Source organism: Panthera leo, chromosome B3 (genome assembly GCF_018350215.1).
Source record: "Panthera leo isolate Ple1 chromosome B3, P.leo_Ple1_pat1.1, whole genome shotgun sequence".
NCBI classification, from domain to species: Eukaryota; Metazoa; Chordata; class Mammalia; order Carnivora; family Felidae; genus Panthera; species Panthera leo.
The window spans coordinates 103,895,275-103,913,476 of record NC_056684.1 but is presented as its reverse complement, the minus strand read 5'-3'; the positions used below and the strand labels follow the sequence as shown (position 1 = coordinate 103,913,476).

Genomic DNA, 18,202 nt, shown 5'->3' with positions numbered 1-18,202 from the left:
AGAGTCAGACGCTCAACCACTGAGCCACCCAGGTGCCTCTGGATATTCTTTAAAAACCTTTAATTTAATGGTTGAAAACACACATAAATATTACCTTAATTTTTGTATCTTCCATTAATAATAAGGATTGGTATTTTCTACATGTGTACTGACTTAATTTTCTTTCTAAGTTTGTGTTGGAGTCTTTAGTTTTCTTACTATTTGGTGATTTTATCGTATCTTCTTTTTTTTTTTTTTGAGAAAGAGGGAGAGCGTGTGCAAGCATGTGCACAGGTGGGGGAAGGGCAAAGGGAGAGGAAGAGAAAGAATCGTAAGCAGGCTCCATGCAGCCAACGCAGGGCTCTGTCTCACAACCATGAGATCATGACCTTAGGCGAAATCAAGAGTCGGACACTTAACCAACTGAGCCACCCAGGCACCCCTTTTGTTTTCATTTTTAAAACTTTGAAAAAAAATCATCATCCCATAAAGAATTCTAGGTATTAAACTTTTATTTTCTCATGTATGAATATTTTCCTTAGCCCATTATGCTTCTTAGTTTTCGCTAGAAACATAGACATCTAAGGTTAGAATGTATCTTAGAGTTTATCTATTGCTCTTCTACAAAAAAGATGAATCTGAAATCTGGAGAGGTCAGCTCTCTTTTTTGGAGTCAGCATGTGGAGTCACCTGAATAGCATGCTGGAAAATCAAGAATTTTTTTGTAGACAGCGAGGAGACTTTGAATATTTTTGAAGAAATAATAGAGAGCAAGATGAGTGAAATGTGTAAATTTAAATATATTACTCTGGCAACAATATATTAACAGAAAAGATAAAGTGATTTGAACCCAGGAAAGTAACAAAAAAATTATTTTAACTGAGATAATGAGGCCTTGTTATAAGAAAAATGGTGGAAGTGGTTCATGGCTCATGTGAACCACTGGGCATGAGAGAGTAGGAAAGAAAAGATATAGACCAAGATGATTCATTTATTGATGTATTTTTTGTTTATCTCAGCAAATAATGAAAACTGAGTAGATGGTGAAACTTCGTGTGTAAAAACTTTGGATTAATTTTATTATTAAGCTTAATTTTACTTTTCTGTCCACAAAAATCATTGCTGATTTATTAAAATAGCAGTTGCTTTTACTCATAATATCACATTCATTTTTTCAGTTAGCAAGATGAATTTCTTCAAGTGTGATTCTAATACATACATGCCTTCCAATTTTAGGAATTCCTTCTTCAGATTCTAGGAATGCAAATCTCTATTTTTTGGATGTTGTGCAACAGGCCAATACTATTTTTCATCTTTTTGACAAGCAGTTTAATGATCACCTTATGCCACTAATAAGGTTAGTCAAATTGATTTTTGTTGGTATGTCAGTGAATATTATAATGTTCTCTACATATAAAGACTTACAACAAAAATTTCATGAGATTAATAGGACAGATTTTAATATACGACATTAAGGTTTGGTTTATATTTTCCTATCAGTTTATGTGAACTTTTCAAGCATGTGAGGATTAAATAAGGTGGAGTATATGTGAACATGCCTTATAAAATTATATGTGTACTATTACAAGATGAACAATATATAAAAGAAAATATTTTAAACATTTTATTGTAAACATGGATATGCCAAAAAATTAGTCTAGAAACAGTCTTAAAGATAAGATCACTTGTAATCCCTAAATCACACTTTGAAAGGAAATGTACTAATTTAAAAACTGTAATGCCACATAGCAAAGAATCCACATAACTGTTAGAGTTGCATATTCCTTAATATTTTGTGTGTTTTTGACATTTAGGTGGCATTCAGAAGGCAAATATGATTGTCAAAATTATTTTTTAGTGTAGGAAAGCTAAATCAACTGGATTGGCTGTAGTCTCCAAACTTTAATTAGTATAATTGATTATATTCTTAAGATATCCAATGGATTTTTTGTTTTTTATTTTTTTATTTTTTACTGTTATTTAATTAAAAAGGAAACAAACAAAACAACAAAACAAGAAGAAAACAAAACAATCCCAAAATTTCAAAATCACATATATTTATATTCTTGAGGGATATCTTCTCTGAGATGTAAGTAATGAATCCAAAAAAAGAGAGGTTAGAGTGGGAGAGAGCCAAAGCATAAGAGACTCTTAAAAACTGAGAACAAACTGAGGGCTGATGGGGGGTGGGTGGGTGATGGGTATTGAAGAGGGCATCTTTTGGGATGAGCACTGGGTTTTGTATGGAAACCAATTTGACAATAAATTTCATATATTAAAAAAAAAAGTAATGAATCTAAATCTTCCTCTTCCTTCTCTTCTAAATGGTTAATTTTTCCTAGTGTGACTATTAGGCATAGTAATACTGCATAATTTCCTAGTTTGAATTGGGCACTGTAGTTACTACTTACGTGCTTCTTGGATTTGCAAGCAAATTAAAATAATATATATGTATGTTTGTGTATTTATAAATTTTTATAACAATATACATATGCATATGAAAAACTTTCAGAGTTATAAGGCTACTAACGTGATTTTTTTTTCCTTTTAAACATTGAATAGCTCTTCTCCTAAGTTATCTGAATGCCTTCAGAAGAAAAAAGAAATAATTGAACAAATGGAGATGAAATTGGATACTGGCATTGATAGGCAAGTTGTTAGTTTTATTTTTAGTTTTTTTTTTAAGATTTTATGTTATTATTTTTTTAAATGTTTATTTTTGAGAGAGACCATGTGCGAGGTAGGGGAGGGGCAGAGAAAAGGGAGACCGGATTGGAAGCAGGCTCTGTGCTGACAGTAGAGAGTCTGATGCAGGGCTCGAATCATGAACCATGAGATCATGACCTGAGCTGAAGTCAGATGCTTAACCAACTAAGCTACCCAGGTGCCCCTAAAGATTTTATTTTAAAATCCACACCGCCGTGTGGGCTTTGGACTCTCAGTCCTCCAAAAGCCACATGCTCCATCCACTGAGCCAGCCAGGCACCCCCCCCTTGCCTCTTATATTTTTTAAATTGTAAAAACACTAGGGGCGCCTGGGTGGCTCAGTCGGTTAAGTGTCCGACTTCAGCTCAGGTCATGAGCTCATGGTTCGAGAGTTCGAGCCCCACATTGGGCTCCGTGCTGACAGCTCGGAGCCTGGAGCCTGCTTCCGATTCTGTGTCTCCTTCTCTCTCTACCCCTCCCCTGCCTCACACTCTGTCTCTCTCTCTCAAAAATAAATATTTTTTTAAAAATTTTAAAATTTTTGTAAAAACACTATTATAAATGCAGCATGAAAATGGTTTTTAGTATGTTTAGATTCTTTTAAACTAGATTCAGTTGAAAACTATTCTTGGAAGCCACCGTTTTCTCCTCCTCCTCCTTTCTCCTACTCTTTCAGAACTCCTTAAAAATGGTATGTAACATAGAGGATTTTATTTTCATTTAGAATTTTCAGGGTTATGTCTGAAATGTTTTAAATAAATATGCTAATTTTCTGTAAGTAAATTTCATTAAGTGAATGCAAACTCTGTGTTCAAAAATTTTTGTAACCGTTTTTGTAATTATCTGTTTACGGTATAGAGCAATGGGTCTCTTTTCTTGAGATGATGTGGTGGTCTTATACTTACTAATGATGATGACAGTTACCATTTATCAGGCTTTTGCTGTGTGCCAGGCACAGTGTTAAGGACCTTCACTTGTGTTATTTATTAGGCAGAAAATACTATTTCTGTTTTACAAATGAGGAAATGGAGGCTTAAAGAAATAAAGTATTTGCTCAAGATTGCACAGTTAGTAGTGGTAGAGCTAGGATTCAAATGCTAAAGCCCTTGCTACTAGGTTTGGGCATATCTTCTTTATATATTGTAATTCTGTTCCTTTCTCTTTATTCAACAAAGCATATTTGAGTGCAAGTTAGTTAACAGTGCTGTTACAAGGATAGCCTGGAATTCACTCTAATTTGTGAAAAAGTAAATAATTTTTACTTTATTAGTAGTATCAAATTTGCAGGTCATCTCCCAATTACCTTTTCACTAAGATCAATATACCGTAGAGTATATGATAATGAGGGAAAGAAAAATAAAGTTAAAGAATAAAACTGGGAAAAGGGCATGTTATAGAATTAATTACTGAGCTTAATTTACTGATTATATGCTTAGAATAATCCTAAAAACTGGCCTCTACCTTTTGCTTTCAGTCAGGACAACAGGAGATTATACATACACAGTATTTCACGTAATGTAATATGTTTATATACATTATAATCATCCCTTCAAGAAGTGTGTATTTTCCTAACCTAAATCCCTCATATTAACTTAATTTGTTTCTTCTTGGTTTGCCTCAGAATACCTAAAAATCATATTTGGGACGTGGGGAGGTTGGATACATTAAGCTTTCAGAGGTACAGGAAAGATGTATTTGTTAGGCATCTTCTTAATATCTTTCTATATAAGCTTTAGTCTTGGGCGCCTGGGTGGCTTAGTCAGTTGAGCGTCTGACTTCAGCTCAGGTATGATCTCACGGTTTGTGAGTTCGGGCCCCGCATCGGGCTCTGGCTGACAAACTCAGAGCCTGGAGCCTGCTTTGGATTCTGTCTCCTTCTCTCTCTGCCCCTCCCCACTTGTGCTCTGTCTCTCAAAAATAAATAAATATTAAAAAAATTTTTTAAGCTTTGGTCTCAAAGTCTTTGTACTAGTTGACCAATTGAAAGCACAGTGATCTGTAGTGGTCTCATGAATGTGAACTTCTAATTTTTTTTACCCATTTTCCATGGATAATGGGTAAAAGAGGGAAGCAGAGCATCCACCTGATCCTTCTGGTATTTTCAGACCAGTGTCCACCTGTGGGTATTAGGTCAGAACCTCTTTGCCTTTGAAGCTCACATCATCTTTTCTTATTGCTGTTGTCTCTCAGTCATTTATGTTAGTCCCCTGTATTTATTGAGAATTTGGGCAACAGGCTCACAGTTTTTCTTTTAACCTTAGTGTAGGTTATTTCCACTTCCTTGTGTCTGACCCATTCATTTTCTTGATCATCTTCACTTTAGCTACCTACTCTCATATCCTGCTAGACCTTGTTATCATTGGTAACAAAAACCTCAAACTTGAATATCCCACTCATTGCTCGTAACCTCTTGTTCTTCCAACTCCACAACCTGCTTTCTGACCTCAGCAGGAGCTCTGGCCCTTAATTTATTAATCGTTTGCCAATTACCCTTTTCCTAGCTTTACTTTATTTTTATGCTTAGGTTGCTTGACCCAGCTCTTGAATTAGTCCCTTCTAATTCCCCTAAAATATATTTCCATTAACTATAACTATCTTACAGATCCTAAGTTTTGGATCAGTGCAGTCTCTTTTATTACCATAACTGGGTGACTGATTGCTGTTGGAGAATATCACATAACTCAGATGTTATTGGTACCACTACAAACCCATGCTCTCCTTTCTCAACTGGGTCTTTAGTACCACTTGTTCAGCCTACTGCTTGTCCTTAGAGTATAAACTCATATGCTTCTCACGTCTTCTTCCAAATGTTGGCCATTCGTCTTAAACCCTCTATCTTCCCCTCTTGCTAACCATTCTCTGTATATAATTGTTAAGGAAATAAATTAGTGACAGATTTCTAAGATCTTTAATATTACCTTAAATAAAGTATTGGGCAAGAGCAGGAATCTAAATAAAACCAGAGTTCATTGATAGCAAGACCTAGAATTTATTTTTTCTAAAATCTGAAGTCTACCAACAGTAAATAATTTTACAGAGCTATGAAATTAAGTAATTTCAATTTAGTATAAATAATATAAAGTGAATATAAAATAAAGGGATCAAGGGGCTCCTGGATGGCTCAGTTGGTTAAGTGTCTGACTTCGGCTCAGGTCATGAGCTCACAGTTCTTGAGTTCGAGTCCCACGTCAAGCTCTGTGCTGACAGCTCAGAGCCCGGAGCCTGCTTCAGATTCTGTGTCTCCCTCTCTCTCTGCCCCTCTCCAGCTCACACTGTCTCTTTCTCTCTCTCTCTCAAAAATAAACAAACATTTTTTAAAAATTTTTAAATAAAGGGATCAAATATATGGTGTTCTCAATTCTCTAGGACGTTAAATTGTATGATTGGACAGATGAAGCATATCTTGGCTGCAGAACAAAAGAAAACAGATTTTAAGCCAGAAGATGAAAACAATGTTTTGATTCAATATACTAATGTGAGTAAAATGATTCAATATACTAGTAAGAATATCTGCTTTGCTTAATAATTTCATTAACATTTTCATTGGTGCATCTTACTGTGCTCTAAGTTATTTTCTTTTATACTTAGAAATCAGTGAGACACTATATGTATTTTCTCCTCATCTAAGTTGATATCCATTTCTATGTAATAAGTGTAGAAAAAATTTTACAGGCCTGTGTTAAAGTCTGTGCTTACGTGAGAAAGCAAGTGGAAAAGATTAAGAATTCCATGGATGGGAAGAATGTGGATACAGTTTTGATGGAACTTGGCGTACGTTTTCATCGACTTATTTATGAGCATCTTCAACAATATTCCTACAGTTGTATGGGTGGCATGTTAGCAATTTGTGATGTAGCTGAATATAGGAAGTGTGCCAAAGACTTCAAGGTACGTATTCACAAATCTGAAGCTTGTAAGTAGGCTCAGGAACATAAGTCAGACCGTTAAGAATGCGTGCTGACTTACTGTCATTACTGAAAAGTTTACAACTTGTTGATATTGTAGCGAGACAGATCTAACATTTTCTAACTGGAAAAGTGTTGTTCCAATCATATTTTCAGTATTAACACATTTTTGCTTTGTGCTTTATTTTAGACAAGGCCATATTTCAGTTCCACAATTCAAATGACATTGTTGACTTTCATAACTAAAGCTGTATATATCACACATCAGGAAAATATGTTCTTTCTTCATGTACATCTCTCTGAAATCAGTTTTCCTTAAGGTTTAAATTATTTAAGAAAAGTGCTAAATTAATGATAACTAATTCTAATCCACAGAAGTATAAATGATTGTTAACTATTGAAGAAAACTGGCATACTATATATCTTTTCAAAAAGATTATACCACGTTTTTGTAATGTCTGAAATATTTGAGTTTTAATACTTTCTGAAGCTTTAAAATTTTTTTAATATATTGAACCTCTCCCACATTAGTAACTCCTGAATAACAGTAAATAAGTGAGAAGGATTAAAAACTAATTGTAAAACTAGAAATCGTTTTGTTTCAATGCTGTTTTGTTTTTTTTTTTTCCTTAATTCAGATCCCACTGGTATTACAGCTTTTTGATACTCTGCATGCACTTTGCAATCTTCTGGTAGTCGCCCCAGATAATTTAAAGCAAGTCTGCTCAGGAGAACAACTTGCTAATCTGGACAAAAACATTCTTCACTCCTTCGTACAACTTCGTGCTGACTATAGATCTGCCCGCCTTGCTCGACATTTCAGCTGAGGTTGAATTTACAAGGGAAACATGTTGTACTTCAGCAGGTCTTGGTTGACAGAAAGCACAGGAGATTTCTTATGACACAGCCAACATTTTATGGAAAAATGACTGTTTGGAAAAACAGCAGCCATACTTACCCTTGAGATTTTATTTGAAATTTGGACACTACCCAGCCATATTTTGCTTTTTTCCCCTTAAGTTAAATTTTAATTCCATTCTTGAACTTAACAAATTTCAAATTCTAAATTTCAAATTATGTGAAACTACGTGTCACTCTTTTCATCCTGGAAAATGCTGGTGTCAGAAGACAAATGAGATGTTATCACTGTTCCAGTTCATGTTCTTTGACATATTCCATTGGAAAGTTTCACCATCCTATTTTTCATTGATGGTAAAATACAGCAAAACTGCATTTATTATTTACCAATTTTTAAAGACCTTTTCAGCACTTGGTAATTGTTAACCAATTGTTATTTTAGGTTTTCTTAGAGAACTTTTGCCTCTTTCAAAAGGTTAACAACTGAGCATAATTTCTGTAGTTGGTTAATTGGATTTTTCCCTGAGGTACAACAATAGTATTCCAAGAAAAATGTTATAAACTGAACTAATATGATGAAATGTTTTATGTAGATATTAGGAGTGGATCAGAATACATCTGCTTTCTGGGTAAAAAAACTTAAAGTTTACTATTTCTTATTTCATAAACAGATTTTAAGCCAATGCTAGCAAGAAATTAATAAGTCTACCTTATTTTATATTTCACTTAAGGTAAGGTGGAGGACCTTAACTGAAGGACCATATTTATTCATTATTTTAATATTATAAGGGAAGTAAAGTTGAGGTATAGTCTAAATGGTGAATATGAGAAATATTGACAGTGTTTAGCAACAATGCAGCCCTTTAAGATTACTTTCTTAATACTAAACTGGAATAAGATGGGATGGCTGAACATTGATAATCTATTTTAAGGGGAATCAGTAATTGATAGATAGCATTATATATTCTAAGTCTGGAGACAAGCTTTGTGAAGACTGATTGCTTTTCAGATCTATAGTTTCTGTCATCTTTTTCAAGGCATTTCTGAAGCAATTCTTGAATGGAGTTAACTGAATTGGCTTAATATGGTGACATAATAAATCACTTATAAAATTTTAAACGTCAAGTGGAAATTTAGCAAGGCTATTTACTCTACAATCTCTCTAAACTTGCTCTGCAAGAATTCATTCTTATCTGTGTGTAGTATTTCAGTTCCCTTTGTGTTGTTCGCAATCTTCTAAGAACAGATAAACTTTAATGTTCAGCTCATTCTTGGCATTTTTTTCCTTTAATGTAGGCTTTTTGGCCTAATTTTGGCAAACTACTTTTCTTTTAAGGCTATGTTTCTGAATAGTCATCAATCTTACCAAAACTTCCAGATCCAGCACTACCTACTGTTTAAGTTACTATTGACTGAATTTTCTTAATTTTCTGTTTAGCCCAGTGTTATCAAGGTAAGCAAAAGAAACAAAGTATGCCAACTTTTATCAAAGCATTTTAGAAAATTATGGCAGCTTTAGAAAGCTGTCTAGTTTTCTATTCCCTAGCCAAGGGGAGAGCCAGAACAGATTTTGGATACTAGAGAAAGTCATATGCTTGTACTATTGCCATTTTAGAAAGCTCTGATGTGAATTCAAATTATACCTCTGTTACTTAAAGCCAACAATTTTAAAGCAGTAGTTTTACTGGCCATTTGAACTCTTTGTACAGTGTCAATTTGTAAAAAAAAAAAAAACAAAAAAAAAAAGAGAGAGAGAAAGAGAAAACAAAATCTTAAATAAAACACAAGAGAACATTTTAAGACTTCCAAATCAGAGAAGTGCTTCAAATTATTTTGTTTGGATTAATTTTTTTAAATGTAAAACATAAACATGTTGCTTAAATATTTTGTTAATTATTATTTCCATGCTTGAATTTTGTGCAATATTTTCCATTATGTCCATTGACCAAGGCAGTGACAAAGAAAACTCATAAGTGAATACTTAATTTAGAAGTGTTAACATTAATGCTTAATAAACAAATTCCCTGCAATTGTTTTTTTATTTCACTCCATTTTTTACATCTTAAGGATATCCATACTTAATTTTCTAAATTATTGCTATTTAAGTTTTTAAGATGTTCCTTATTTTTTATAGGTCTTCTCACCTCCTTTTTTTTTTTAGAAGAAAAATACTTTTTTTTTCTAAGATTAGAAATTTAACTGATTATCTTTCTTTAAAAAATTTTGTTCTATAAAGCCCTGTGCATTCCTTGCATTCTTTTTATTCCAATTTTTAAAGCATTTTTTATATTTATGACCACTATAAAATTTTGCCCACAATTTATGACTCAAAAAAGATGATCAATAAGTAAGATGTTTTTCAAATGCACATGATAAAATTTTAAGTAGCAATAATGGAACTTTGTATATTAGTAACATTAGACAACATTTGATTAAAGAGAATCCTTAATAGTTTTCTGCATTTCTACAGGAGCTAACAGACAATATCTATGTAATGTTTTGAAGTGGAAAATATGCTCCAAAACACTGCAAGTTATTTTTCTGAAACTTAAGTATATTATGTTAAAATACAGGACACAGGTTTTAGCCTCTTTAAGTTATGGTATTGAAAATGACAGTCGACCACAGTAGATGAATAGTCCTTATGAAGAATTATAAAATAACAGTTGAATGAATCTTTAGACAGATGACTCATTGACTATTTCAAGACAAGTATTAGCCTCATTTTGAGCATCTCCATGGTTGCAAGTACCTAGCACCTTCCTTTTTTAAAAAAGAACTGCTAAATACATTAACTTATGATATATTTAGATGATTTTCTTTCCTCTTTCACTTTAAATTTTCACTATCTGAACATCAGCCTTCTGGCTTACAGTGAAATAATTTTATTATTAGATTGATTCAAAGTGGAGAATGTACTGCTTCCTTAAAATGCCTTTTTCTCATCTAAGATGGTGAATATTTACAGGTATCCAGATAAAGAGATTTTGGTTCCTGAAATGCCACAAAACCTTTTAAGGTGGTCATGTTTATAAGGTAGTGCCTAAAACATGCTTGAACAACTGTTATGTGAGAGTCAGCAAGGTTCACTCTGTGCATAATTTGTTATTAACTTAAAAAGCTCAAATCTGGGATTTAACTTTTTTTTTATCAATACAAAAGTAGGTTTCATATTACCCACATACTATTCATTGACTCAGAAGTGTGAGGTACTTTCTAGAAGTGTACTGAATTCTCCTGATTTCTATTGGAGAATTTGATATCAAAAGCACTTTAAGCTTTCATCCAGTTAATTTCAGTATACTCAATTCGGTAGTACTTCTCTCCGCTTGAGAAACTTGGTCCTGAAATACGTTATGTGCTTTGGAGGAAAAGACCAGTTTATATTGTTAGAGTAAATAATTCTACATAAAGGAAAACAACAATTTTTAAATATTGATGCATAATAAAGATAATTCTAGCTACATTTATTGGTTCAAATTCAGTGCACTATGCTAATCATTTGTACACATGATCTCATTTGATTCCAAAACAGCCTTAAGAGTTGGGTAGTATTATCTCCATTTGACAGATGAAACATCTAAGCCACAAAAAACATTAAGTAGACCTGCTAAAGGTTTGTAGGTAATAAAAGGCTCAGATTGAAACCTAAATCTTTCTCACTCACTCTTGATGTTCTGTGCACTATTCTCCTTATGTAACATTAAATAGGTCTTTTATTTTGATAGACTCATTAGTTTTCCTTAGTCTAATTTCCTTCTCATTCAATGTTTGTTTCCCACTGTAGTGTTTAGGCTATGAAGTTGATACACAGGATCAGTATTTCATTTACTGTTGGATTTTTTAATGTTCCCAATGTGTGGTCATACTTTTTAAATTTGGTTTTTAAAATTTTATAAGTGGTCATGAAATTTTAATTTAATATTAAGTTTGTACTTAATAGAAATCTTTCAAAAAGTTCTCTGTAGTAGTATTTTACACAATTACAGTACTATATCTGCTTAACTTTTACAGAAGAAAGAGTCCATGTGTTTTATAACATAGGAGTAAATCACAACTCTACCTTGGAAAATATGGGCAAATCAGTATTTCTACCTTCAAACACAGACTATTTTAATGTCATACGTTTGCCAATTGTGTTAATTATTTAATGCATTTGGTAGTTTTTAAATGGCTAATGCTGGAGTGAAAATATAGGGGGAAACATGCATGTTTAATCTTTTAAGAGTTAAGACTCTTAACTTTTATTCTTACCACTGGTCAGTCCTTTCTCTTTCCAAATTTAGGGAGGAAACAACTCCTCAAGTGTATATGAGAGAGAAACCTGACATGTTAGAGTGTGAGAATTTTAATTGGTGATTTGGAGCAGTTAGGCTGATAACTCTGGGCTTTAACAAGATTGATATTTTTGAATATTTGGCCCTGTATACTTTAACACTAATATTTAGGTGATAACAGTAAACTTCACTTCTTGAGATGAATATCACTTGTGGCGGGAGAGAAAAGTAATTAACCATACTTATTCATTTTTTGAGTGTTTTTAGATGGTTGCAGTCTGCCTCACCGTACAAAGCCAATTTAAATATGAATATATCACATCATACTCCAAACAGCAAACAACCTCAGAGGAAAGTCATTTATTCAGAAGGCATAGATTTGTGCTAGACAGCAGTGATGCATTACAAATATATAATTATTTGCACTAATATTTGAGCAGGTGGAATGGATTAGAACATGGTCAACATTATGCTGCTGATAACATGTATTTTTCTATATTAATATGTACTGTGCAACATGTATTAAAATTGTCAATAATTCATTTTAGCCAGGATACTAATATTTATATTACTATGTTGAAGAAACAGTATCCAACTGAGCCACTTTTAATTTAAAAGTCTGAAACTGGAATTAAGTTTACTTTGAAAAACCACTTAAATTTATAATCACTGGAAGGTCAGTAAAACATAGAATTATCAGTGACTGGTGACTTAATTGGAAGAAGTGTGGAAGGTTAAGAATAGGTGTAGGAATCTGGAATGAGTAAGTTAAGTTTCATTTATTTATAGCTCAGATGAATGACTTCCTTTTATTTTAACTATTAGCAATCTTAAATGAAGGAAAATGTCTTATCCCTTCCAGCGTATCTTCGTATTAATACTCTAAGTCTGCAGATTGGATGGAACCACCTCTGAGGAATTAATCTCAAATGGTGGATTTTCAAAATTTTTGGATTAAACTTTGAGAGGTAGGAAGCCTTCTTGGTGCCCCTGTAATCTTAAATAGGCAGGTACCTTTAAGTGAAACCATCCTTTTTATCTGCCTATCATATTAATCTTTATACTGTGGGTAGATTTCGTTCCTTTGAACTGTAGTATTTTGTTGTGGCAGTTTTATCAAACCTGCAGCTTTTTGCTATAGAGAATAGTATCCACACAGAATCTAGACACTGCTGACCTAAGAGAACTGTGAAACTACCTCTAAGTATATTGTTTGCAAATGTTGTGTGCTATTTAGAGGATCACATGAGTTTATGTGAAAATACTTTAGAAGGAGTAATACTAAGTGCCTCTATATTAGGATTCTTCAGTAAAATGTATTTTCATTTTTTGCCACAAGGGGGAGAAGTTATTTTTATAGTAATACCTACATTTTTGTTTGATTTAAAAAAAAAATAGAACTCACATTGTTTTTCTCTACTGAACAGCACTTACCAACATTATCACCGCCCTAATAGGAGTGAGTGAGTGAGTGTGTGTGTGTGTGTGTGTGTGTGTGTACGATTCTGAAAGTCGTGTGAAAAAAATTTCTGGGTCAATTAATGACAAAACTAAAACCGTTTTGAAGAACCTGTATGTGCACAGCAGACACAGGAATTGGACAAAGTTCATCATAATTAAAATTATGTTTTTTGGAGTTCTATATCTCATTGAATTACTTTATCAGCTCTTTAAGAATGATCTATTGATTAGTTCTCTGCATTCTGCTTTTTAAAGAAAAAATTTTGAAACAATCTCAAACTTACAGAAAGGTTGTAAATACTGTACAAATAAAATGTTTCTGCTTTGAGAGTAAGCTGCTGTCATGGTGCCCCATCACCCTCCAGTACTTTTACGTTTCCAAAAAGAAAGAATTCTTCCATATAACCACAATACAACCATCAAAATAAGGAAATTAGCGGAAATTAGCACTGGTGTATTACTTCCTCAGACCCTGCCCAATTTTCACTAATTGTCCCAGTGATGTTTTATAAAGATCCAGTTCAAAGTCACACGTTGTCTTAACGTTGCAGAGTCTCTCATTTCTTTGGCTCTGGAGCAGTTCCTCCGTCTTTCCTTGACTTTTGCTACCCTCGACTTCCATAGATTACAGGCCAATTATTTTGTAAAATGTCCCTAAATTTGGATTTATCTGTTTCCTTGTGATTAGATTCTAGTTGCATTTCTTTTGCAGGAATATTACTGAACCAATTCTGTCAGATAGTGCACAATTTCATTTTGCCCCATTTCTGATGATGTTCATTTTGATTTTGATCTCTTGCTTACCTATCATGCTTTTCCACTGTAAGGTTACTGGGTTTTTCTTTGTAAATATTTTTTGGGAAAATAGTTGAAGCTATGTATATATCCTGCACCTAATCAAATCTTCACTTTATTAATGTCAGTGTGAATTCATGGTTTTCTTTTTTCTTTTTTAAATGTTTTATTTATCTTTTGAGAGAGCATGAGCAGGGGAGGGGCAGAGAGGGAGGGAGGAACAGAGGATCCAAAGCAGGCTCTATGCTGACAGGCTGACAGCAGTGAGCCCTATGCGGAGCTCAAACTCCTGAACTGCAAGATCACAACCTGAGCCGAAGTCGGATGTCAACCATCTCAGCCATCCAGGCACACCCATGGTTGTCTAGTCAATAGGTTATAATCTGTTACTTATTTTGCATCTCAAATTGTCCTATGTTTGGGCACTGGGAGCCCTTTCACATTGGCTCCTATGCCCTTTTGATATGTTGCCATCATTTTTAAAGCACTTTCTTACTTTTAGCCACACAAGTTTTCCAAACTCTTCTTGTACTGCCTTTGCCCCAGCCTTAGAATCAGCTATTTCTCTACCATTTGGTGGGAATTGGTATTTAGAAGCCATGATTTGTGCGTGAGCTGTGCTTATCATGACTGAGGTGTCGTTACTGCTGCTTCTCAGGGGACAGTGCTATGGGGCTTTATGTGTGTATATACAGGCACATAATTAAGTTTTTTAAATTTACATACACATACACTCTCCTATGTTGACACCCTTCTCCACTTGAGCTCCAGCACCCCATATTGGGTTTCTCCTAGTCAGGAGGAAGCCTTCCTTACCCCATTCAGTTACCAGAGTTTTGGCTTTAGTATAAAGGGGAATGAAAAATGGTTACTACAGAAAGCATGGAAAGATTCTAAATAAAAATTACTCATAATTTCATCACTCAAAAACAATTATATTTTGGTGTGTTTTCTTTTACTGTAAGCAAATTAGTAAAGCCAAATCGAGAAAGGTTAAAGTGTTTATTCCAAAACATGGCACTTAACATTTTGAAGGAATTAAATTTGAAGTGCATGCATATGCATATGTTTTTCTGTATCTTTTGCTACTATGAGTAGTTGCTAATTACAGTACATCAGAGAAACTGCGAATGCAAATTTGACCATTGATGACTGAATACCAATAGGGTATTTTTACTAGTAAAATTCAGAGGGAAAATGATCATACAATTGTCCTCTCACAGGCCAAAATAAAAATACATTTAAGTAAGATAGACTTTATGTGAGAAAAGAACCGATATCTGGGATGAATTTAATAGATGTTATAATAAACTTAATGTGAAATGGGAGTCTACATGAACAAATTAGTCAACTCTCAGTTTCCTTGTTAGGTGTCTGTGATTACTAAAATTCTATAATTCTAAATATAGGAAGATGCAGGCATTCTATTAAGAGCTTATAGTGATGTCAGAAGTAGATTAGCTCAAGAAGTCACCTCCAAGCCCAACTGAGAATGAATGTATAAGAGCCAAATCCTCCCCTAATGCTACCAGCACGCAATGACCATATACCATTGTGATGAAGAGCTAAGGCTCTTGATCAGACAAATAGCAGATATGCATCTTGGCTTTGTTGCTTATTAATTCTGTGACCTTGTTACAAATGTTGTGAAGTGGGGAGAAATATTTGTGATCATTTTTCACTCTCACCATTTTTATAAACCTTTTAAAGGGGTTTCTAATCCGTTGGGGGATCACTTCATTCTTCATCGGATGAATTTTGAAATTCTGTTTTTTGCCAGGTACTGCATTAGAAGTTAAAGGGAATTAAAAAGATCCTGCCCTCAAGAATCTAGCCTAGTGTGAGAACGTATGCAACCAATCATACTTATTACATCTGTAATAAGTACTGTAATAGTAGCATGGGACCAGGTGCTGCAAGAGCTCAGAGGAGCTGGTGATTAAGTTTGTGGGCCGGTAGGGGGTGAGGCAGGTCATTAAAGCTACTAAAGTGACCATTTATTAAATACATACTAAGTCAAGCAGCTTGCTAATAAGTACATTTGTTATTTCAGTTAATTCTCACACTGCAAGAGTGTTATTATTCCTATTTTACAAAGGGAACTGAGAAGTTCAATAACTTGACCAAGGTTATATATCTAAAAAGTAATAGAGTCAGAATTCAAACTGTACCCACAAGCTCCCAGAGCCAATGCCTTAACCACTTTATTTCCTCTAAAAAGGTTTCGCAAAAGAAAGTTAACATTTCAATTGAACTTTAAAAGGCAAGGAACATTTTAGGAAATGGGGCAGGGGAAGGGGCATTCCAGGTAAAAGTGACTCATACTTGCAAGGGTTTAGCACGGGAGTCACTGGTATATTCACTGAATGGGAAGACTTACGTGAGTAGAGCTCAGGGTGTGTGGTCTGTCAAAAGGCAGGTAAAGTTGGAATACTTGGGTCAGGGTTAGCTTATTAAGAATCTTAAATGTTATGCTGATTGTTTAGCTGTATCAGGAAGATGACAAAATCGACCATTAATGATTAGGTGAATGACATGAACAGCTCTAAAAGGATGACAGGAATGCATACAGTGGTTCAGAGGGGAGAAGAGAGCAGAAGCAAGGCTGCTGCATTAGTCTGGATGGGGAAAGCCTGAACAGCGTAGCATAGGAATGAAGAGGATGCGATGGATTCAGAAAACACTTGGAAGATTAAACTAATAGAACCTATTTATTGTTGCTTATTGGATGTGGAGGGCAAGGAAGAGAATCAAAGATGATTACAAGATTTTTAGCTTACATATCTTGGTGAATGCTAACATTGTTAATTTACACAATAATATATAATGTTGTATACATTAGCAAAATAGGTGTGGGGGAGAGTCCAAGCATGCCGGAAGAATATCTTCTTGCACCAGGAGAACTTGGTTAAGGTCATATAAAAAATTTAAAGTTTTCAATCTTCTGCATTTTTTCAGATATACTAGAAGTTGTGGCAGGGAAAAAAATCCATTGGCTCTGAAACATAGAATGATTTTGAAATTTGAATAATATATTATTTGATGGTTGTATAGTTGTTGAGTTTGGTTTTTACTTTAGGCAAAACAAAACAAAACAAAAATATTTAGCATTTTAGTGTATAGATATATTGGGTAGAATTAAATGGAATGACACCTGTCCCCCATCCTCCCCACTGACGCAATCCTTTAGAAAGTTTAAATTGGGAAGTATGTAGATGACTTCCTATGGTTGGATCACTTACATGTTCAATAATGAATGTCATCTGACCTCAAAAGATAGGCCTACTATAGTAATCCCTTTGTAGATTGATTAAGACAGGTATATATAACAATTTTTCTCTTTTCTCATTTCTAAAATGATGTGTATATACTATAAGTACTCCAAACATGACAGAAATATACAGTGTAGTATAACCAGAAATGTATAGTGTAGGGCACTGCTTTACTGGCTTGGTCCACAAAAGGTCAATTTTTTAAAAATATTGAAATTCTAACAATTCCAGTTTAACACCTTGCATTCCCCCCAGACCTAAAGTTATGTTAGTAAAGCTTTACTGCATGCTTGGGGGATAACCAAAGAACAGCTCTAAAAGTGATTTACTTTGCCATCGGCAGTGATTTTTCTCAGGTTCATGAGCCCCAAATTCAATATCAGGGACCCTGTGGAGTTTCTATCAGGCTCCCAGATGTTGAGGCCAATTTAACGCCCATCAAGAAACTCTCCAAGAACTTTCATGCTCCAAATCCAGACCCAAAGAGGCTCTTTCTGTCCCACTCCCACACTGCTAATTCCAAGGCCCCTTCATTTTTCTGCTTTAAAATGATTGAGAGAGGGAGTAGAAGGTCAGTTACAGTAGAGTGGATTTCTCAAAGCCCAAGTTAGTTCATTTTAAATAGCCACACAGGAGCACTGAGAACCCTCTATCTAAATCTACATATAGGGAAGTATTTCTCCAATGTTTCAGGAGCCCAGCACAGCCAACACCAACCACGTTCAGTTGCTAAACAGAACTAATGATAGCTAACACTCATGGATCATTACTTTGTACCAAATGTTATTTTAATGAGTTTGCATTCAATCTACACAAAAACTCCATGAATAGATGCTGTTGTCATAATTTTGTAGATGAAAGAACCAAGGCAAACCCAGTGCAAATTTACCCAGGTAGGGGAAGGTAGAGCAGGAATGAAACATAGTGAGACATTGGTGCCCATACTGTT

The 18,202-nt window shown here is 34.2% G+C and overlaps 1 protein-coding gene across 1 annotated transcript in view; it reads left to right on the top strand.

The window, feature by feature from the left end:
- The window catches only part of EXOC5 (exocyst complex component 5), a 57,577-nt gene extending 48,008 nt beyond the window's left edge, over positions 1-9,569 (top strand). The window contains exons 14-18 of the mRNA XM_042943336.1: positions 1,216-1,336; positions 2,542-2,628; positions 6,052-6,160; positions 6,358-6,573; positions 7,229-9,569. Coding sequence (XP_042799270.1) covers positions 1,216-1,336; positions 2,542-2,628; positions 6,052-6,160; positions 6,358-6,573; positions 7,229-7,417 — 722 coding nt within the window. The 3' untranslated portion in view covers positions 7,418-9,569. The remainder of the gene's footprint in view (positions 1-1,215; positions 1,337-2,541; positions 2,629-6,051; positions 6,161-6,357; positions 6,574-7,228) is intronic.
- The last annotated feature ends 8,633 nt before the right edge of the window (positions 9,570-18,202 follow it).